General features: G+C 40.8%; 1 protein-coding gene across 1 annotated transcript in view; it reads right to left on the bottom strand.

The window, feature by feature from the left end:
- Positions 1–376: 376 nt before the first annotated feature.
- Positions 377–23,739, bottom strand: part of frem2b (FRAS1 related extracellular matrix 2b) — a 53,316-nt gene continuing 29,953 nt past the window's right edge. Inside the window, exons 5-24 of the mRNA XM_056373442.1 lie at positions 22,539–22,664; positions 21,466–21,717; positions 13,212–13,361; positions 12,092–12,301; positions 11,779–11,976; positions 11,499–11,663; positions 11,078–11,260; positions 10,857–10,987; positions 10,566–10,721; positions 9,998–10,301; positions 9,641–9,772; positions 9,084–9,415; positions 6,654–6,846; positions 6,429–6,533; positions 6,021–6,148; positions 5,787–5,921; positions 4,552–4,678; positions 3,817–4,004; positions 3,576–3,722; positions 377–2,864 (exon numbers count right to left, since the gene is read on the bottom strand). Of these exons, the coding sequence (XP_056229417.1) occupies positions 2,358–2,864; positions 3,576–3,722; positions 3,817–4,004; positions 4,552–4,678; positions 5,787–5,921; positions 6,021–6,148; positions 6,429–6,533; positions 6,654–6,846; positions 9,084–9,415; positions 9,641–9,772; positions 9,998–10,301; positions 10,566–10,721; positions 10,857–10,987; positions 11,078–11,260; positions 11,499–11,663; positions 11,779–11,976; positions 12,092–12,301; positions 13,212–13,361; positions 21,466–21,717; positions 22,539–22,664 (3,869 nt within the window). The 3' untranslated portion in view covers positions 377–2,357. The remainder of the gene's footprint in view (positions 2,865–3,575; positions 3,723–3,816; positions 4,005–4,551; positions 4,679–5,786; positions 5,922–6,020; positions 6,149–6,428; positions 6,534–6,653; positions 6,847–9,083; positions 9,416–9,640; positions 9,773–9,997; positions 10,302–10,565; positions 10,722–10,856; positions 10,988–11,077; positions 11,261–11,498; positions 11,664–11,778; positions 11,977–12,091; positions 12,302–13,211; positions 13,362–21,465; positions 21,718–22,538; positions 22,665–23,739) is intronic.

Raw genomic sequence — 23,739 nt, 5'->3', positions numbered from 1 at the left:
TCATGTAAATTAGGGCATTAAACTTAATCACTGAGTGTTGGTAATGAGGAAGTGATGAGTTGAGTAGGGCATAATTTGAATGAAATTTGGATTTCCTAATCCTGAAATGAATAATCAGAGTTTGTAGTAGCTAAGTGTAATAATATTTATGGCCGTCTATCTCTCTTCTCAAAAGTCCTTATATTTAGAATTTTGGATTCTCACTTGGATCAGTACTTCTGAATTCTGTACATGGCCAAATGGTTGCATGTGATTTTGAGCATTTTTAGGAAAAGGTTTAGCTACCAGTGAAGGAACTGATAAATTAGTTTAAATGGCAATTCCCCTGTGACACTGCCAAACTGAATTGTATATTTCATCAAAAAAAAATGTCATATTGTTTTCTTGAAAAATTATTTATTTGCAGACCACGTTGTGCTTCTGGTCTATGTTACAAATACTTACAGCACATACAGTATGCATTTTTTTAACAATAACCATTCCCAAAACATCCAAATGGTATATTTATATGTAATACATATGTAAATACATACATACATACATGTGCATAAAAACGCTCAGAATGCACTCAGAGCATTAGAGTGAAAAAAAAAAAGAACCACAGTACATTGATACAGTGTTAAACCTAAATTAGCAAGCAAACTGTGCACTGAAAAAAAAATCATACTTGGGGTAAACATTTCATGAGGGTATGATATCACAGGTTGCATAGAATTGTTTTCAATTTCAAAATAAAATTGCAAATAAATGCAACAATCATAAAGTACGGACTATGAAGTTAGTGTCTCTTATACGATATACAGTAGTATGAGGTAATCAGATTTTATGGCAATCCGGTGCCTGGATCTGAAAAAACAAATAGAACAAAAAACACTGATACATGGAAAGTATGTACGATGTTTCATCTTATGTGCACAATGTTTTAACGTAAACACGGCACATAAACTGTATTTCTGTATTGTATATTCAAATCACAATAACAAACAAGTTATACAGAGACAGATAGGTTCAAAATTAAAAAGGGAGAGGAAATGATGTAATATGTATATATATTTATATATATATTTGTGTCAGCACTAAATAACAGTGAATTGAAAAATAAATAAATACATTTAAAACTAATGAACCAGGGAGAGAATTTCTGATAATAAAGATGATTGAGGGTAAAACATTTCATTCCCTTTAAGTGAAATCTGATAGATCTATTTCATGATACAGTATTTCAAAGTTTTAAGAAATTTAACAGCAAAGTCAAAACATAGTCCTGTTGTGAGAGGGATTTCGTGTCCCAGCTACCTCTCTACTAAGCTACAGTAGTCAACACCTGCGTACCAGTTGTGCCAAGAGTCTAAATAATTCCTGTTGGAGGAAGAGCATCTGGAACCGCTACGATACTTCACTGTACATTGCAGACCAGCTGTCTTGAAAGTCGCATCAATACAACAGACAGTTTAACTTCTCTTATGTGTTCTAGTGCCACGTGTCAATCATAAGGTCTTAAAAATCAAATCAGTTTCAACAACTAAATATTAGGGGGGATGTAACAATAACAATCAGTTACTGATAAATACTGTTTGTCATGGGATATACTGTAAAATACAAACTGGCGGAAATACAGTAGGTCAGATGCATTTGTCACAATTCCTTTCAAATCAGCATTGAGGCTTTTTTTTTTTATAATTTCAAACAATTTTAAAATACAAAAATAAATGCATGCAAAAAACATGAGCACAGGAAAACAATATTCACTCAAATGTAAAAATCTTTTTTTTTTTTCCATTTGAGTCGGATGTCATGCTGATCACACAAGACAAACATAACACACAATGGAACTGTGAGTTCTTAGGCACGCACTGAATCTAAGGACAAATCATTCTCTACAAGAACAGACAGGTTTACCCAGTGTAAGCAACCTATGGACAGTGTCTTAATGCAGCAAATCAAACATACAAAGCCTGTTGTTAACAACTACCACAGTATGCAAAATATCCAGCTTCTCTTGACCTACTCAGTAGAACACCAAATGCCTTTCAAGTTAAGAGGCATCTTCTGTAGCACCTTTGGAAACATAATAACACCTTTTTTTTGGATCAAGTGGCATCAAAAGCAAATCAATAAGTGAGTGATGACAACTTGACAAGTGCCTTGAAACAGCTACAAACACAGTCTGTCTCCTAATTAGTGTCCAGACCACTGCCTGGACGTGGAAGTGATGCGGTATTTCAAGTAGATTTCTGAATAGAATCAAAGCTCTTGTAATTTGTGTCGCTTCACACACAATCTTCAATTTTTATCTAAATGTGAGGCACTTGCAAAACAAAAATATTAACTAAAACTCTCAATCATCAGTCTGTTTGTTAAACCTCAGAGCTGTCGCTGTTGCTGAGGCCTTGTGTCATCATGGGCTCTCTGCTGCTGGAGTTCTTGGGAACGTCTTTCTTCTCCCGCTTGGACCGGACCAGCAACACCACCACGATGACGATGAGAACCGTGAGGAGCAGCCCGACAAAGATGCCAATGATCAACACTAGTCTGTCGTCACTGTTGTCTTTCTGGTTGAGCTCGTGGGGTATGATCCCTTTGGTGAAGATTTCCCTCTCTGGGCTCGTCCTCCGCTGGCTGCTGAGGTCCAGCGCGATGTGCAGGATGTTGGTGCCGCGGTTGTTACTCACACCGATGTCCTCTATTATGTCCGGCACATCGTTGGCCGATCTTCTGGTGCGATGTTGACCCTTTGGAAGCAGATCTGTGTGCTGGCTCATCACGTGGTATTCCAGACTTCTCTTCCCTATGCCACGGTTGGCGTTGTCTCGAGAACGGACAGTGTAGATGGTGTGAATGTACCACTCTCTCCCTGTGGACACCTGGAGATAGCAACAGTTATTGCTTTAGAAAGTGATACCTCTTTATGGCCCAGCTTTCTGCAGAACATACGTTCCCTTTGTTCCCTTGTCTTCTTCCCTTTATGGGTCCATTTCAATAATTGCCCTGGTATTTTCTTGCTTTACTGGGCAAAAAACATTAACAATTTTAAGTAAAAGCAGAAACATTTGCAGCCATTGGAAAATGCTCACCAGGCCTGTGGACACTGATACTGACTTTTTCTCCTAAACAAGCCAAGAAACACAGACTCACTGACCAGAAGAAGCAATCTGGACTCGACAGATAGGGAGAGTCTGAGTCATACATATGACCCTGTCAGCCGAGGCCACACAAGGGCCAGCTCACATGGTGACAGGGTTGTTCACTCATAATAAGCTTTCCATGAGGATGCAGAAAGTGTCTGGTCAGTGAGTCTTTCTCTCAGCTTGTTAAGAAGAAAAAGTAAAATATCAGTGGAAAAAAATATTTTTAAGGTCACGTTCTCTGATTCTTATGCAGAACAGAATATTTCAATTTCACTCTTTCCACTTGCTTTCCACCAGCTCCCTGAGAGTTACAAGCCAGGCTGACTTAAAAAATAAAGTCCAGCACAATATAACATCTGGAATGCATCACAGATTGGTGAAATATGAGAATGTGGACTATTAGGGTCTGTCGTAAACGCGTGTCTTGTACCTGACCTATATACTGACCTGGAAGAGGGCTGAGGAATCCATTCTGAAACCATCTGACCCAGGTTGTCTCACTAGAGCTAAAGCGCCAGGGTCATCCACCGCCAGGAAGGCATTGAAAGCTACATTGCCAAATGAGCGGGCCTGGGTCTCTGGTTGGGCCTTATCCTGGAGTGAGAAATGAACAGATGGGAAGAATATCTACCATTGAAAGGACACAAAGCATATATGACATGAAGAGACATAAATTTTTGTTACTTACAATGATCTTGAATCTGTAGAGTAGTGATGGAGCATCAGCCAGACAGCCAAACTCAAAGTTGCTGGGGTTGTATTTTGGCACATAACCATCAGCTCCAGTACACAGGAACACTTTTTCTATATTACAAATAAAGGAGTCGCCCAAGTTCTGCACCGGATCCACCATCACTCGGCCGTAAACTGTATCCCCTGAGGGAACAGAAATAAAGTTCTCATCACTGAAAACACATGTAACATGTCACACGTGCATAAACTTGATGGTCTAACTGAAGGTAGAACTAAATAAGGTTTTACAGATGCGGTTCTCTTACATGATTATATTTCACTCAGACAGCTAAAACTACTCCCTCAATCTTGGCAACATGAGTTTTCTCCAGTCTCACTTTGACAGCAGCTTCAAGGACTTTTCAAAGACTTTCAAGATCTTGTTGAGAGAAAAAAAAAAACCCAGACTCTCGTAATTAGCTTGTTTTGGGAAAAGACATCAAAGTGGTCAAAATGACACTTCATGGAGGCCTCTCATTCCCCTTTCATTTTTATCCTGTTGAGTCAGGAAATAATGGGGAACATTTCTGCTAAATCAACAGAAACATTCTTTCACACAGGGATTTCTTTTTGATCAGCAGAATGGAGTTAAGTCCCAGGAGCTGAGCAATGAAGCCTTGTTTGTTTTTTTGTTTAATCCACAAACTTCCAAGTGCTGTTGGCATATTACGACTGCAAGTTACTGCCTTACCCTGTGAGAAGGCAGTGTCGCTCTCTTGTCCAAAACCCATGGAGCCATCTGAGAGCCAGAGCGTCCGTTTAGACAGTAAGATCATCTGCGTGTTCAGGCTGAACTCAGCAGCCACGGGGTCGCTGACCTGGCAACACACAGAAGACAGACAAAAACACACAAATCATATTTAGAGACAAAGCCAAGTTAGAGCTTAACAGTAGAAACAATAGGTGAAACATCTTGTTTTGATCCTAGTCAACACATCATTATATACAGTAACTACAGTATATATGCAGTAGAATATGACACATTTGAAGACAAGGCCGAATAAGTGAATTAAAATTAAATAAATAAATAAATAACTTACTAAATACTATAGTTACAGTACTATCAGCTTTTATATTCTGATGATCAGACCAATGCGATTGCCTGCAGGTTTGTTTGCTAACAACATTACAGCTTCACAGATTTTCCTGCTTTTCTTCATTTCATAACTGTGAGTGGAATAATTTGGGATATTTTACATGTTGTTAGGCAAAATAAGAAATTTCACAGACTCTCTAAGGGCTTGGGTTAATTAAGATGGCCATTTGTTTTTATTTTGATTAATTAATATGGTCTACTTTGCCATTATTACTCTTGACAGTGTTTTGATGCTGGGGTGGTTAGATGTTGGTATCAGCAGAAGGAGCCACACACACAGCACTGTAGGTACTGCTAAACTGTTTAAAAAGGGGATGATGAATGAAGTGAGAAGAATTGCAGTTTTATGAGTACTTGACTGGCTGAAGCGAACCAGGAGCGAGCTAACGCTTATTTTTTTTCAACTGAAGTCAACTGGATAATAGAGAGAGACATGAAAATAAATGAATAAACAGGAACCAAGAGATGCGGCTTAAAGGAATTAATGAATGAAGGAGATGGGGTGAATAAATGGAAATTCTGATTTCACTTTCACAAAGATTCATAGGCAGTTTTTTTTTGGTCTGTATTTAAATAAGCAGTTGTGATAGCAAGTAAAATATGTGACATAATCCATTTGTTAATGTGTATGTTAAATTCATAATTTCTACCAGTCTAGCTAAAATAACATTTAATTGTTAGCAGAAACCCACATGTGCTTTGAATATCATATTCTTTTTATATTGGTGTTAATTTTTAAAAATACCATAGTTTATTTGGCCTTATTTTTAAACCTGATTGAATTTGTTTTACCCACAAGGTTCAATAAACTTTAGACAAGGTGAGGTTACCTGCTGAAACCGGATATCCAGGTCAAAAGTAAGCGGCTCTCTGGGATTGCAGACAGGAGGGATGGTGTACTCCAAGCTGGGAGGGGATGTACAGGGGACCAGCTTCACTGTGTATGTGCCAGAGTAGTCTCGCACCTGAGAGGTGAAATGATGATGAGCACGGACTAAGTGTAAAAACAAAACAAACACGAAAAACAATTCAATTGTTCTTCAGAAAGCAAAATGTTTCCTCACAGCAAAATCAGACATGAACGTCCACTGCTGGATGGGCTGGTTGTAGGTTGGCTCATTCCTCACAAGACTGAGGTTAAAGGTCAAACCAGGGTGGTCCGGACACATGACCATGGAGGTGAGTGGGGAAGCTGATGGAAAAATACATGAATTAAACTACGTATATGTACCAATATAATCATCATGCTTGGTTGTAAGTTAAAGACTTCAAAAACAAAAAAAGATATAACTGACAAAAAGACCCAAATACTATGAGTTTTAACTAAAGAGTAGTAGTACATGCTCTTCTGCACAAATGAAATATTCTATATCAGGAAAAATGTTTTATTTCTACTTTTATGCAAAATATTATGTCATGCTACAAAGCAGTATCATCACATCAAACTGTAAAACACTACATCACTTCTGTACCTGGATGTGCAAACACAAACAGGCCTCTGAATCGAGCCTCAGTGCGGAAGTTGACGACGAGTCGTCCCTGCCCATTTATACGCATGCTGGTTGGGTAAAGGGCACCTGCAAAGAAAGTCACAGATGGCTTTAATTTGGCTATTTAATTAATTTACAACACCCCATTCAGTGATTGTGATGTATTTATAAATAATCCTCAGTTTTATGTTGCTGTTCAAGTCTTGCCTTGTAGTTCAGCCTCCGGTGGGCTACCGATACCATCCCTCCATAAGATGGCAGTGTCGTACACAAATGTGAGCCGTAGCTCTGACTGCAAGTCAAAGTGCTGCCATCCTCCCGCTCCCACAGGGGAGTGGAAGACATAAGACACATGGAGTGGGGCTCGGAGGGTCACATAGGACTGGACCAGATTCAACACCTGCAGGAAGAAACAGCATGCTGTGTCAGAGCAAAAAATTCAATTCATACTTCACAGATGAAATTCCCCTTGTTATAGAGATATCAAAAAGAAAACATCAAGGCATCCTGAATAAAGTGCACACACAATATCTCTGGAAGTAGCTGATATAGGCAAGTTCTTTTCTGAATAGTGCTTCATTAAGTCCACAAATTGATTGGACTTGGCAACACATACATAAGGGAACTTAAAGCACATTTAACTGGGAGATCAAGCCTATAATATTAACTTCAAATAGTCATCATTAAATTCACTTGATGGTCTAGCTTTAAGATTCAATCTATTATGTATTACTGTTCATGGACACTAAAACCATTGCAAATGAAGTACTGCATTTTTTATCCTTTCACCTTAATCAATTTAAAACATTTAAATGTGTCCAAAAGTTAACACCAAAAGCAGAAATAACAAAAAAATCCCCCCCAAAAAACCAAAACACACACACACAGAAACACCCCCCCCCCCCCCCCACACACACACACACATACGCACACATGTTGGCGTGTTGAATTTCTCCCAACTTTCCCCCTCTAGAAGAGCTGCCCTAAAATGGTCAAATGACTGCGAGTGGTGAAAGTTCTCAGAGGGAGTGCTCTCTGGTATCTGCACTTTCCTCTGACCTGTGAGCGGTACCTGCCTGCACTGGTTCTATGTTCATGTGGAGACGTGCCTAAACCTCTGGGCACAGAGAGCTCAAGCAAATGATTTGCAGAATGGCCTTCTGACACAACCTGCTGGTCCTTAATAGTTTCCTGTGGTCCTGTTAAGCTGGGTACTAAGCCCTACACTGCGACATGCCACTGGCCCCGGCCTGCATGGAGCTGTCTCCGGTCTCCTGCCCACTTTGAGGATCGCTCAGGTCACAGGGCACCCACAAACAAAGGCTATGTCTTCTTCCATTGATCCTGCCTTACAGATCCTGAAACTGAACCTGTGACTCCAGTCCATACATCCACATACCGTCTTTTAGCTCTACTCAATAGTAACCATAGTAACGCAATCTGCATACAGAGCTGTACAAGAGCTGAATGTATACCACTCTTCCTCTTGATAGAAAGACAATAGGGACAAGAAAAGTCTTTACAGCTAGATGTGTGTTTTTCAGGATTTTAACAAGGTAAAACCATTCATTTCTTTCATATCATTTCTATCCTTTCATTATGATATACTGCATTATTTATTTCTATAAATCATCAGAAATAATGTGGTCACTAATCAATGAAGACAGAGGTAGTCAACATGCTCACCATTATCAATTTCTTTACTTCAAGGCTGAAGTAAAGTTTATATTACTAGCAGCAGCCTGCTCACTTGCCAGGACATGTTTATTACTGTACATGGCTACAGGCAACAAAGTTCCACTTGTTGAGAAAGCCTGTTATCACCTGGGTGATGCCTTTGTTATTAAATAAACCTGAAGCCATGTAAAATGAGAAACCCCCATTATAATAACAAACCAATATACAAAATACATATTTGCCAGTGCTGTAGGGCTTTAATTAATAGTCCTCAGTGGGGAGGGTAGTGGAAGTTTTCACAGTGATGTGCCCTGCACACTCTTCCAGTCCTTCTTTATCAACACTCTACTTTAACTGCAAGTCAACTAACAGTAGGTTTCCAAGGTGAATGCAAATGTTGAATGCTGCAAGGCTTGTGTGCCAGGAGGACAGACAGGGCTTTAAGATCCCCACCTTACACCTTCACATATAACAGCTGCTGCTGCAAAGAGAACAACTGTGCACTTAGCACGACAGACAAAATGGGATTTTTTATGAGACTGCTGGTTATTGACTTTCCTCTTTGACAAGACAAATAATTGGTCCTACCAGGAACTGAAGGAAGCAGGGTGTCTGGTTAGTCATTACTACTGAGGTTAACATGGGTCTCCAGACAATAATGGATGATTTCTCTAGTGGCTGGTAGTTACTTCAGATCTCTAAAGGAAAACCAAGTTGGAGAGCAGGATTGTAATATGGCTGTAAATGATTAATCAGTTGATTGAACTGGAAACCCAGGTGGATTTTGGAATGAAAATGAACAAGACTTGTTAGAGGACAACACAGACAAAGCGCTACTGAGTCCACATTCCTGTCCTCGAGGGGTTCCACGTCTTTATTGAACTGGCTCCTTCCACCTCATGTCTAGAGATGACAAAAGGGGTCAGAGGTGAGCTGAAGCTCGAAGGTGGGGTTGCTTACCTGTCCATCAGTCCCGATGGTGCCTCCACAGTCACTGAGCAGCTCAGACATGTCATAGTAGCTGGTGAATTCCCACAAACAAGCCTCCAAGTTGAGGTTTCTGTAGAATCGTAGTGTACTGGATCCCCTGAGGGAAGTGCTGTACTGGTAAGGTGAGGTCTCCCCGATTACTTCTGGATTTTTGGTAGCTTCGGTAAGGAAGCCGTGGCGAGTCTTGACCTCAGCGTAGTCCAACAAATTAGAGCAGCGATGGTGGCCAACACGTGTACCGTCAGGGCTCAGTGTGAGCTCAAAGTTAGATAGGGGTCGGGTGGACACTACAGGCAACATACCTGAGGGAAGATGCATACAAAGCAGCTATAAAGTGGAAACATAGGCATGTTAAAGTTAGGACAAACTAACTTTTGTAGCTTGTTATTAAAAGAATTGATTGGTGACATATTGAAGCACAAACTTTAAGTTTTCCCAAGCTCAAGTTAGTATCAAACCAACAACCTGCCTCTAAGTGACATTCTCACTGATGAAACATCATTCCAAACACAATCTGTGGTTCTTACCATCAATGTGAGGCATGGTGACAGTTAGTTTGATGAGGTTGGGATGGTCTGTGTCTTCCGCTCCAGTGTACCGCAGCTTGGCAGAGAAGGGTTCGGCCCCCACTGTGCCTACAACACGAGGCTGGCACATTCCTGCAACCACGCCGAAAGAAGAAGAAGAAAAAAAAAAACATGAAACGTTTTGTTTCCCTAAAAATCCACCACTGAAAGTCCTTTTATCTTTCAGTTTTTCTGTCAGAGCAAGGACAGCAAGTACTGTGTTGGGAGAACTCAACACAGCCAGCAGCTGCTTATCATGTTGAGCCATTTCCATGAGAGAGACTAAACACTGGAAGCTAGAGAATGAGCTGCACTCACCCTCGTCCATGCTGATGGACACTATGGGGCTAGTGAGTTCCAGACCTTCATCCCCATTAGAGTTCACGGCCCTTGCGGCACACTGGACCCTGGAACCAGCCTGGAAGTAGACTGAGTCCAAAGTGATTAGCTTGGAGGAGGTGAAGAAGGTATCAAAGTCCACTTCCCTCATAGGACTGGTGACACCGTCGCGGCCGGTGGGGGCGCTAACAAGCCAACGGTAACGGGTCAGGGTGTTGTTGATATTCTCGCTGACACAGATGGAGCCTGTTTTGTCATAGTCTGGATACTTGGGGTTACAAGCCTGGAAAAGGGAAAAGAAATGATGCTTATGAATGAAATGCACCCAAAAACCACTGCAGCAGTGAAAAGATACTACTGATGATTTCTCAAAGTGGGTGATAATTGAGCAAAGTGTGTACATCTGCTAAACGCTACCTCATAAAGAGTATTTTCCTTTCTGGAACTGCACTTGTGAGACAAAAAGCTTCACTAAGTGAATCATTACCAGAGTCAATGACTGAAAAGTCTATCACTTAGTATTTATTGGTCTATCAGTTGGACATACAGTGACACAAATGACAGGGTATCCAGCCACAGGAAGAGAGTCCCTGGTCCTGTCGATGTCATCGTAATGCAGCAGAGACACCACTCTGGGCACCGAGGGGAAGGTGACGTCCGCCATGCTGTTGGTCTCCTCGATATAGATTATGGCTTTGCTCATCTGTTGATTGACAAGCAAGGGCAATTAAGAGGGTGTTAACAGGGAACAAGTTGCTGCTACTTTGTAATGTGATCGTTAGCCAGGTAGTTACACACCTGACAGTTAAATTACACACTCATTTGGCTTAATTTTCACCTTTGTTTCTGCCACCATGTTCTCATCAGGCTTCAGGTGGACAGTGAATGCCTCCCTCATTTCTCTGACACCGTCGTACAAAATTTCCACCTCCACATAGTGCTCCATGTCGCCCTCTTTGAAAACAATTTCTGTCAAGATAGGGGAGATTTGACAATTATTTTTCTATCAAATTTCAAATCACTGCTCTCCTGATAACAGTGCCTGGCGGTACCATTTACCCTCAGATATGGGATGATAGTCCTCCCCGGAGGTAGCAGATCCGTCCTTGGTGTGAACTCGGACAACAGAGACCTTGGAGGTGTCTCCAACACGCAGCACAGGGATCTTCACCACAGACACTTGTCCACTTTCCTTCGGCTCATTCACACTGAATTTGGTCTCTCCAAATCTAATAATGGCCTCTGAGAAAGCATGGCGTATTGTGTTAATCATGCTATAACTGTAACATAGCACATATTAAATCCACTGAGTCTACAGCTTTCTGAATTTGTTGCCCCTTTGGTAATATCATACAAGACACAATGGTAAATCTGATCTAACTTAAAAATTTTTATTTTTGCTAAAAAATTCTGCACATGGTGGCTTTAAATAGAACTGTTATAAGGAATAGTGAATGACAAGAAAAGAAAGCGTTCTTACTGTCTGCATCGTCTTTTATCTTGATGAGCGTTTCATTCTGTCCTCCAATAGATGCTCCGAATGGAGATTCACTCTTGGGGCTTCCCAACACAAGACGGAGCTCTTCTTCTTCCTCATGTTCTGTGTCATCAACTAGTAGCAGCACACAAGGCTTTTCAATCTCTCCTGAAAAAAAAAAAAAAAAAAAAACAGTACAGGGTAAAGATATTGATTGTTTCAAGAGCCAGTAAAGAAAACACAAACCATACAAAGGGACGTGTGTTAGGTTTTGCAACACCACCTGGTAAGAAGGTGATGATGGAGGCATCTGTGTTGGGCCTCTCATTGAAGTCCATCATGACCTGGGCTGTCCCCTGCCTGCTGTAACAGCGTACTGTGGACCTGTAGCTGATGTCACCACTACGGTACACAGTAGCTGTGATCTGCCCTGAGTCCTCATTGCCCACATACACAGTATCACGGAACTGCACCTTTGGCACTACAACAACAAAATTGAACCCATAAATCAACATCTGAAACATAGTGTAAACATCATATATCATTATGTGTAATCTTTTGAATAAATTTTGATTACAACCAAGATTTTTACTCACAGTCAGAAACAGAGTCATTGATGAGGATAGTAGCCTTGCTCGGCTCCCCGAGGATCCCGTTCATGGGCATCCGTAGTACCAGTTCAAACTTCTCTGGCCCCTCCAGCACCGGCTGGCCCAGGTCATCCAGGACGGTCACGCGAAAAGTCTGCATGGTGACCCCCGGTGCAAAGTCCAGATTGCGGCTGATCCCCACATAATCTACACCAGCTGCTCAATAGGACAATATAGGTCAGCCGTGTTTCAATGAACAGAGAACACATCAGCTCATGAGAAACAGTGGACATAGCACAAATGGACTACAGTACTTGATCTTATTTCTACAGCAGTTCTCACATTACATCATAATTCATCTGTGAGTGGGTCTGTGAGTAAGATGAAATGATATACCCTGCGTGCTGACAAAATGATGCTTTCTATCTCATGGTTAATAGCCAAGAACTGTTGGAATTCGTTGCGTGATTAAAAGCGCACAGCGAGAAACTGGATATCTCCCCGAGCGCAAACAGGTTATTCATTTGCCTTTCTTTGAAGAAACTGGGTATTGAGATCTCAACCTTTGCCCACAGGCTTTTCTCATGTACTTATGACCCAGTTATGGGTGTTAAGTGTGGCCTTGCATTTCTACCATGCTGTATATGATTAGATGCTAGTTATTTCTACGGTTGTAATGCAGGCCAAAGCAGAGATGTTATGGATCTGTGCAAGAGGGAGAAGACTGCCTGGGGGCAGGAGATAATAGGGGCTTTAGGGAAGGCTTGAGTTAGCAACCAGTCTTAGAGTCCAAATCATTGACATGCAGAACAATAAGCATGCATTCCTAAAGGCCTGTCCTCACTCAAACCACCATTATCTTCATAACACTGTGCATATCCAATGCCCACAAGGCAATGGTCCAGCAGAAAAGCCATGATTTCTTTCCTCCAAACCTTGAAACATTGTTTACATTCCCCAGGCCGTCCACCCAACAATATCCTGTAACATCTCCTTGGACTGTTGAGCTCAAAAAACAAAGCGTGACAGGGTGACGACTTAAGTCTATTGTTTTCTGCAGTTTACACTTCTCTAAGCACTAACTACATAAAGCTGTCAGAGAAAGCTACCTTTCATGGACACATACCCTCAGCTGAGACAGGCTCTGTCTTTCTGGAGCGCACTGTGACAGTTCCTCCTCTGGAAAGATCAGTCCCCGTCCTCCACACCTGCACCTCCACAAAGCCATCGCTCTCATCCACATGGTAGTCTGTGTTGCCAAAGTAGAAGACGGGAGCTGGGAAGAACAACAGTGGAAAGGAGTGAATAAGATGAGGAAAAACACACAGGAGGATGTAATCCATAATCATCTTTTAGCTGTTTCACAGGATACTTGAATGCCTGATGTAATTGCTGTGTTGAATCTGTAATAGCTAGCATACTCTGTAAAATTACCTCTGATTACAGGAGAAATTGAGGGAATGCCTCCATAGAAACACCAGCAGGTAGTAAACACTGTAATTGTAGCCTTTAAACAACACTTTCTAACTTCCTGGAATTATGTTTTGGGGGGATTTTTACATCTGCATCAAGTATTAAAAGACAAAAAGCAACCTGAAGGCAGATCTGGTTTTGTTCTAGATGAGCCTGGTGCTGGAGCTGACTTGTGATAGTGATGGGTCTGAGAGTCAGACAGGAGGCCTGACAGGAGGTCTGGGGGATGTAGAGCTCAATGTGCCAGCCCAGGCCTGCCTGACTGCAATTAGTGTTTCTATGAGCTGAGATTCCACTGCAGCCAAACTCACCCACTGTTATTCTATTTAACCCTTTCAGAGCATGCTTCCTCAATGTACAACAATGTACAACATGTCATGACGCTTATGAAATTGCTTCCTTAGCTACTTGGACCTTTGTATCTGCTCTCTTGGGGAGGTGCAGGCAGCTACTGTAACTATGCAAGAATTCTCAACACAAAGAGACTATTTATGGTCTTTAACTGCAGGGAGTCAGTCATAGTCCATTACAGCAATACAGAAATAACACGAGCAGCCGAAAAACTGAAACCAATCCAAAGAAGCAATTTTTACTTTAAAAATGCTCACCTTCTCATAATAGATCAAACACATCATTGTTATGACTAATGGGAATAAGCCACTACTGAGCAATAAAAATCTGCAACTGCGACCAAATAATGAATAAATTAATTGAATGTCGATGGCCATGGGCAAAGTTGTGGTTTCCATGACAATGGAACTCTGCACCATCCACGCTCTGCACCTACAAAATGGTACTTCACTATTTCTCATCACACAGTACGAGGCAAAAAATAGAGTGGGTATGTGGAACTTAGCGATAAATATACTGAACAAAAACAAATCCATACTGTTGTAGCTGTGTTATGTTATCTAAATAAATTAAAATATAAGAGCAGGGGAAAAAAGAAATTAACTGTCAGTCAACAGTGCTCCCAGGCACAATTACTGATCAGCAAAAAAAAAAAAACAGTTTATTATTTTGCACTATATAATTAATCTTCCAAGTAATTTGAGTCTCAGATGATATTGCATATTTTCATGCAGTCTGCTTTGTCAGTAACAGCTGTATATTAGCAAGATAAGACAAGTTCTAAAGGGGAAATTTAGGCAAAACCTGATCTGTGGTTCTAAGAGCAGCCATCTCTGTGGTTATAATAGTGTTACTCCCAAGTGCAAGCAAAGGACAGAAAATGTTTATGCTTTAATCTGTCCTGAGAGCACAGCCTAGGACAATGAGTGCTGCATCAAGAGGCTTGCAGCTGCCAGGGTTTCTCTCCACAGAGAAACCAAACAAAGATGGTTTTGGCTGCCTGCACTGGGTCCCAACAGGAGGGGTAATCAGATCTACTAGCCTGAGGATGGCAGCCAGGAACTCAGGCCCTGTTGTACCAGTCCAGTAATCAGATAAGGTTTGTGCAGCAGACAAACAGTGAGCTTCAAAGAGCTACGCCCCATTAACTGAAAGGTAAACCACTGGCTCTTGTGCTCCAGCAGCCCAGCAGCAGCAGCCTCCTATGCCACAAAGCACATCTAAGGTTACATGAATGTAAGTGGAGATTATCCAGGATTAATATGTAAAACTATATAAAATGTATAAAGCCTTATTTATTCAGAAAAATCTCTTTTATTAGTATTGTCATAACACTTGCCACTCTTACTTTTAGTCTCTTCAAATGTAAATTGTGGGCTCAAAATGTAAAATCCTTGAAGTTTTGATGGTTGTTTGAAATGATAAAACAAAAATATTGATTTTAAAAAACAACCCCAATGTCTCCTGGTAAATCAAAAATACAAAACATGAGCCAGAAATAAAACCCCCTTACTTACATTCATTATGATGGTCAATATGCCCTGATTGCAAAGCCAAACAAAGGAAATATCTTTACTGCTGCATATGTATGAACATAAAATAAAAGGGAGGCACAAGGAGAGACACAGGGATCCCTAAGGGAACGGTTGCACTCCTACTGACTGCCTGATTTCACTTGAACTTTGCATGACATTCCCACAGTGCTAAGTGGCTTCTCGAATGGTGAGATTCAATTGAGCCCTGGCAAATGCTCTTCTGCCCACTGTGTGCTCGACAAATTTCTCTCCAGCAGAAAACGCCTACAAGCAAAGTTCCATATTCAAAACAGAATCATCGACAACTTTAGCTATATACAACTGTGAGAAAAGCTTGAATTTTCAAAGCAGGCCATGGATTGAGTGTCTTAAGACTGGTCGATTAAAGTCAGCACCTGTGTGCTTAAGTGCTTTGGACATCTGTTTATATCAGAATGAATGGGAATCCAGGTGAAATATAATGACAGGGTTTGTGGGTTCCCCCTTGATTCATCCCCATCCAGGATATACTGCACATGCACGGGACCCGCCCATCTTTAAAACAGCTCATAATCATACCTTTAGAACCAGAACGAAATTTACAGGCAACTGACACAAGACTGTAAATGCACGATTCATGTCCTGCTGTACAAGCATTCTCATGTCACACAGCCCCAACCACCAAAACATTTTCCCGGATGCACAGTCAATATCAAACAGCAATTACCTCTGCAAGAGAGAACAAGTTTCTCCATATCCATCACAGGCAAAAGCCAGAGTACACATTGTAAGGATGTGGCCGTTTATGTGCAGATGGTCTGCTGTTGGGAAAATAGCAGGTACTCTGAGGATAGCAGCTGTTCATGCATGCTACTGTAAAATCCCTGGACAGCTTGAAAACTTTACAGTCATTTAATGCTAAACTGCCAAAAGATATGCCTTTATGCAGAAAAAGGTAACCATAATTCATTGCCCTTTCCAGCAGCAGCTCCGTGGTATTGTGTGTCTATTTGTGCAATAGTTCCAGGCTTCAGTGTGTGTCTGTGTGTGTGTGTGTGTGTGGTGATGAAAAGGAAATAGAAAAAAGAGTTTGAAAGGCTAGTAGTCTGTGTGCTTAGATCATTCTATTAGCAATATAAAACAACAACCAGATATGACCTTTTGCTCTCTTGCACACACAGTTTCCTGCTAATTACCACACTCCTTTTTATTTTTTTATTGCGCTTGTCCATTTGGACCTCCTCTTGTTGTTTACTGTTTCCTTCAATGTCCTGCTGTCATTTTGATTCTGTTCACCAGTCCTATTGTGCCCTTACTTATTTTCGTGCTACTTTAAATTGATTGCTGTATAGTTTTTGTTTTTTAAGATGTCTACACGTCCGTGTGCCTCATCTAATAGCATAACTAGATGAACCTTCTGAAATCCATTCCTTTGCATTGTGTATGGAATACATCTGTATCATGTCAGTTGATACGTTGGTGCAGTGGTGTCAAACAAATTTTCTAATTAATGTCACTACTACAAACCAGACTGACAACCAATCTGAGGTTTAGGGTTTCAGGGCCCTCCTGGTAATTCAGGCTTGTCTGACAGACAAGTTTGCAGAGTTGTGTTTGGAGACAGATACCTTGCGAGGGTTCAGACAATCCCTCCCATGTCTTCCCCCTGCTGAGCAGACAACCTGAACAACCAGCAGGGATGGAAAGTGCAGCAGGCAGACAATGATCCCTAACCACCATCGCACTCATGTAGACTGACAATTGTGTTTGTTGGAGGCTCTGGTCAAGCTTGAAGCACAGTGGTTGTTAAGAACTAGTTTCTTCACTTGCATTCACAATGTAGCAATTGCATGTTGTTAGGGGATATCATGGTGTAAACCAGAAATTTGTCACCTGTCAAAGATTTGAAACTATCCCTTCAATATATCAGCTTACTTTAGAAAATTGCTGCAAATGTTATTGATTAGTTTGCAAAACAGCTTTGGTGATATTGGATTTACAAAAGTTTTGCATCTATGTATGTAATTATTTTTCACTTATTTTGTACTTATTTTTCCATCTTTGGATTAGCCAAAAAAACTGACATTTACAACCGATTTTAATTGTAAATTGTTTATCTCTAGAAATTCCAGAAAATATTTATGCACTGGTAGAAGATTTTGTCCAGAAGTGCAGTCATAAGATTGCATCTCCATTTGCCTGTGTCTAGCGTAGCCAGAGCAGGAGCCCTCCACCTGTAGCCTATACATTTAAATAACATGCACATATCCGTGAGACTTCACAAAATAGATTAGGCTAAGGATACGTGACTCAATGGTTGCCAAGCAACAATTAAAAAAAAGCAGTGCAGTGTACGTCTGTCTGACTGGGGCCTCAAACATGCATTTAAAGTCAAAATGAATGGGAAAAAAAATTCTTATACTCAATTACCTTTTTATACTTAGGGGAAATATCAGTAAATGAACTAAATTGAATCCATCCCAATCATTTTTTTCTGATTGAAAGTCCGGTGGACTCAAATGTAGAGACCAAAATCCAGGTGGGATTTTCTTGAGTTTCGGTTATACTTTCTGTGAGCTCTCAGTTGCCAAATTTCATTCATAGACATTAATAATAAAAGTCTGGCGGTTTTTAATCCAAACAAAGCTGATTTTAATTACTCTCCATCTGTGGGTGAAAGTATGCTAATCAGTGAAATTAATGTTTTGGTTGGAAAGAAAACATGCCTTCTCTTCCATTGCACAGGTTTTCAAATCTGGTTACTAGTGCAGGAAAGTTAAACACATAAATTGCCAGATTAACATCACAACCTTGGCAGACAATATGAGCCCCACCTCCTACTGCACTTGTGTGGTTTCCTCCACATGCCTGTACCTTCGTAGGTGGCCAGGACTGTGTGTTTGCACGGAGCAGGGAGTGCATACATCGGTTCCCTGTGGCTTCTAATTTCATTATATTGTGCCACCCTGGTTTGGTTTGCTGGCTTGGAAAGAAGATATCATGCTGACGTGCACTTTTTCACTGATATCAGTAGTGTGTGTTTTTAAGAACCAGGTACTAACAGGTGCTTGGCCGGGCACACACTCCTTCCTCCCATGTACAGGACCCACTGGACAGCTATTCCTATGAGGGCTGACAAAGACGGATGTGATGCCCCCATTTGCCTCCCTTCCATATATACTGGAGTGGAGTTAGGAAAGGAATGTTGGTTACTTACTTAAATCTAATACATAGCGAGGTAAGGTGTACTGAAAGTGGAAATGAATCTAATGCTGCCTTTCTACTCTTCCAGACAGGAGATTGGTTTTGCTGTGCTTTCCTCAGAGCTTGGCTATTTACCATTTATTTCACCATCAGTGCTCAAGCCATTTCATTATCACCTCCTTCAGGGGGATATTTCTCCCCATTCATCACATTCCATTTATTCAGTGAATGCCGGCAACCTAAACACCTCCAACACCTAATTCAAATTATACTGTGGAGGGTTTGCTGTGCCAGTTTTACATGTGTTGTGTGTGTGTGTGTGCATGTGTGTGTACAGGGAATCAATCTGATGTCAGGTACTCGTGTCTTTATAATAAGGAGTCCGCTTGTCAGATAACAGCTCCAGGCATAGTTTCTCTCCAAGACACACAGGGAAACGTCTTAATAAATAAATCTAATAAATAAATAATACGCAATGAAAGGATGTTTCCACAAAAGGCAGCTCTATTCTGGCCCTTATAATCATCCTGTATAGGGGCACCCTTGTGAGTTTGCGGCTGTCTGAAAACGGATATGCATAAGAAGACTTTGATTGCCACAGATAAAGCAGGAACAAACCTGAGCACAGACTGCTAACACTGGTTCTCACTGGTTCTAAGTCCAGTTAATACTATGAACGGAACGAGTCTTCTTCTCTCCTGTTTCTGTGTGATAGTACACTAAGGACATGTAATGTAGGCAAGGCCTTGCCAGGAGGTCTTAAATCTGCGGAGTACAAACATTTCTTAGTGCATTTTATAATGAATTGACTTTTCAAGCTACAAAAATTGGATTACTCAGTCAAGTCATTGTTTATAACAGTTGAGATAAAAAAACACCGCACACTGGCTGACTATAAAGCCGCAGCAGTTATAAAATAGAGTTTGCCTTCCTCAACTCTATGAAAATGAAGTAATGGATGAACATGAACATGCTATTTATCAGTTGCAGGAAACTGTGCCCCACTAATGGAATAGTTCCTCAAACCATTAACCCTTTGCCTTTGTACCTCTGAGACCACTTTTCCAAAGCAAACTTCAACGTGGCTTATCTTATCCTGTGTAGTACTTCCTGATATGTATGTTCTTTATTTATCGATCCCCTTGATTCTCAAGCAACCTTAACCTGCATTCTAAACGTAAATGACAAACAACCGTATGTGACTGAGTCAGACTCTCAAGTCAGTCTTTCAAACAGACTAATCAATAATCTCCAATCAATGAGCTCTGTGGCAGTTGTAGAGACATGCATGATTTGCACTCTCAGAGTCAGAGCCATCCATAAAGACTGCGACACTGTTTGGAAATGTAATAACTGCAGTGGTAAAACACTTCTTGTGAAGCAGGCTGCAAGGCCTGTAAGACTGTTAAACATCCTATTAAAAACATGTGTGTCTCAGCAGCTGTCTGGGCAGTCTGGAGTAAATACCCAGGAGTAGCGGAGGTGAAAAGGCCCCTGTGCTCACTCTCAGGTTACACCGGACGCTGCTACAGTACGAAAACATTCCAACCACGTAACCTCGTCCTTCCTCGAGGAGGTCAAACAAATCCACTTGAAGTGTGTCTGCTTCGAGTCCCGTGGGAATAGAAGGGGAAAATGACCTGTTATACAGTTTGAAAACTGCTGCTGACCTCTTTACCACACATTTGTGGACAGATGCTTCACATCCTTAGGACCAATTTTGGCCATGTTCAGAAAAATTACTAGAAGTTGTCATGCTGAGGGAAAAGGTAGAAACAGCAGGACTGTCATCACGGATAAAAAACAACTGAACTTTTCATTTCCGGTCAGGCTGTCATTAGCTAGCTGGTTTAGCACTACAGTCAGATCATGACATTTTTGTTTTATTAAATTCTGATGTTTTCCAAAGCATATATAAAAGGGTCTAATTTGAACATTTGGATAAGATTCAAGTAAATCTCAATGAAGCCAGCTTACTTCAATTGTGAGCAAAAAATTATCACGATTTTCAAACAATTTAAACCAAGCAAATAAATAACGGAACGCTATCTAACTTGAAATGTGTTGTGAAAAAAAAAAAAGACAGTTCCACAATCACATCAGGTTTTTCAGGTCCAGCGTTGCCTGCCTGCGATCACAGAGTCTCGACTTCACAGCAGTGCTTCCGGAGATAGTCAGAGTGATAGGGAACTGAGGAATGGCCGTCAGGTGTTGGGGAACAAAGAGGCGTCGGGGAGATATGGGAGACTATCAGCCCTCCAGTCTGAGCCTGCAGATATGAGATAAAGGCTTTGCCTCCAGGAAGGCAGGAGGCTCGCACACTCAAACGCTTTCTCTCCGAGACATCGCCAGACAAGCGCAAACACACACAGAAAAAAAATTCAAACACACATTTCACATGCACACCAACATGTTTGCTGTCTGTCTGCCCACCTGACTATACCTGCTTCAGTGTCTCTCTCTGCATGAATTTATGCAGCTAAAAATACTGTCTTTACAAAACTTTTTCAAAACAAATTTTCAGCTACAGTTGAAGTGCTTATCCATTAAACATATTAATAAAAAAAGATTGCACAAATACTGGAACACCTCAAACTAAATCAGATAAAAGCCTTTCTAGCCAAGAAATAAATTCTTGCCACCTCTTCTTTAGGCCTTAATCAGAATTGAAAAATCTTTAAAAATGAAAGGAAAAAGCACAGAAACCTTATTGTCTTGAAATGCCACACAGCGATTTAATAATCAAAGCCCTTTAAATTCTTGTACCTGCACAGACTATTTGACACTATTTGTATTGTATTCTATTTCACATTTAAGATCGCTGAAATGTCATCTTACCGTCATCTGTATCAGGAATGATTGTGATCCTGGCTGTGGGAAACTCTGAGCCCAGTCGGCCCCCCATGGGCATACTGAGGGTGACATTGAAGCTTTCCTCATCTTCATACAGGGAGTCATCAATGATCACAACCCGGCAGGATTTCTCCACCTCTCCTTTGTCAAAACGCAGGATGCTGTGATGGTCCTCAGGCCTGGAGATGTAATCAGAGTAGGACAGCACTGTGGTGGGGACGGTGCCTGTGGCCGAGACTGAGTGCGCAGAAAACAGAATTACAGAAAGCAGAGTTAATGATCCAGACTCTGCCACAACACAGTGTGCTTTTCTTCACGTAAAAAATCAATATATATAAATACGATTTCCTTTATTTCTCATCATGAAAAATGTTTATATTCATTACTGACGTCCTACTTTAGGATGATAGGCTGAGAAATAATTATCTTAACCCACTCAACCTACTTACTTTTGTTTAATGTCAAACACATCAGAAGAACAACCTAAGGTCTTTCTCCAATTACAAGCAAGCCTGCTTTAACAGACAAGAGTAACCTTCACTCTCCACTGCATTTTACCATTTACAGCAACATTTAATCCAACGTGTATCTTGATCAGGTCATTTTCTTTGCACTTCCTCTTCCATTTTTAAAGGTTACATCTTGAGAAAATCTAACAGCTGCCATCAAATCAGTGATGAAAGGCACGACCAGCTTATGGTTTCTCTTTCCTCTGATGCAATGATTAACTGTCGCCTCGCACCTACTTTTGATGTGCAAGAATGTAACACTTTCAAACACTGAGCGGTGCAATCCAGTGCAAAAGCCATTAGTTGTGCTTCGGTTGTTTTTTCACAAATTCTTTTTTTCCTTTACATTAGCCATATGCTTCTCTAACGCATGGTGGCAGGATGAGTGATAAGCACTGGGGTCCAGGTCCAAGAAAAGGAGGGCAACACTCCCAAACACATCATTCCCTCAAGAAACATGGTTATTGTCACTTTAATCATTATTTCCATTCTTGAAAATACACAGAGTTTACCACTGAAATTGCTTTTTGACATTTTGTTTTGTGGTACCTTGCTGGGTGTAGCAGATGACCATGAGCTCCTGACTGACATCCCCGCTCCTGCGTACAGGGATAAGCAGCTCACCAATGTCCTCCTCTATGTTGTACACAGCTGAAGGTATGAACACTGTTGATTCTGTACACAAGAAAAACCAGACATCAACACATTAGATCATTTCTGTGATACAGTGCGTTCATATTATTTGAGATGAATACTTTATTGTTAACTCTTATCTGACTTTTGGTATGAGGAAACTGCTCATGTATGATCGGCAAATTGAATGTGATAAACGGAACATGAGGTGAATATATCAAATCATATGTGACACTATTTACATCATAAACCTTTAATACACGGGTTTACAGCTTGCGCACTGAAACAAATGATAGCTGTCATTACAGCTCTGCTGTTGGTGCTTCCATCATGTTTTATCAAAACCCATCATCTCCTGTTTATTTATCTGCAGCAAATATGGAGTTGGATGACAGCGTGTGACCCAGAGAGACGCTGCTGGTTATTGACCCATTAAGTTATACAGATGGATGTGGAAAATACCATCTGTAAGATAATGCTGTTTAGGAAAAGAGTCAGGAATCCTTTAGAAAGATTAAAAAGAAAAACCAATGTGTTCAAAAATGTGTCTCACACACTTAATTTCATTTAGCATAAATTGCTAGAATAAAAAGCTGTGTTCATTCTGTTTGCAAGCAGAGACACTTCAAACCATTTGTCTTTTCTTTTTTTGCTCAGTGGTTTTACTGGCAGCTCTCCTGTGGGATGAAAAGAAGCTTTATCCATATTTATATCAAACAAGTCTCCATTTCAGCTCGATCACACTCAAGCTGTTTTCAGAAACAGCGTTCATCTGTTCGAGCAGTGCTTCTTCCATATTTACATCATGATCATTTCACATGCAAGGGAGGTCAGCACATGGTTGTCATCTCCATATCTCCCTTTGACCTTGTTTATATTCTCCCGTGGAAAGAAAATTCTGCCCATAAAAACTCTTTGCTCTTCACTCATTATTTAGCAATGTTCATAATCATGTTGGGTGCAACATGTTGTTAGTTCCCCTCAGCTTTCAGTCTTCTTGTGATTTAATGATGTATTTAAAACAATGTGTGCTCTGATGCCCTCAGGCAGATGGACAGAAACATTTCCCCGATCAATCCTGCAAATGAATACAGCCGAGATGAAGGTTGAAGGATTC

The sequence above is a fragment of the Seriola aureovittata genome, chromosome 4 (genome assembly GCF_021018895.1).
Source record: "Seriola aureovittata isolate HTS-2021-v1 ecotype China chromosome 4, ASM2101889v1, whole genome shotgun sequence".
NCBI classification, from domain to species: Eukaryota; Metazoa; Chordata; class Actinopteri; order Carangiformes; family Carangidae; genus Seriola; species Seriola aureovittata.
The sequence above is the reverse complement of the archived record's forward strand: the minus strand, read 5'-3'. Positions and strand labels throughout refer to the sequence as shown.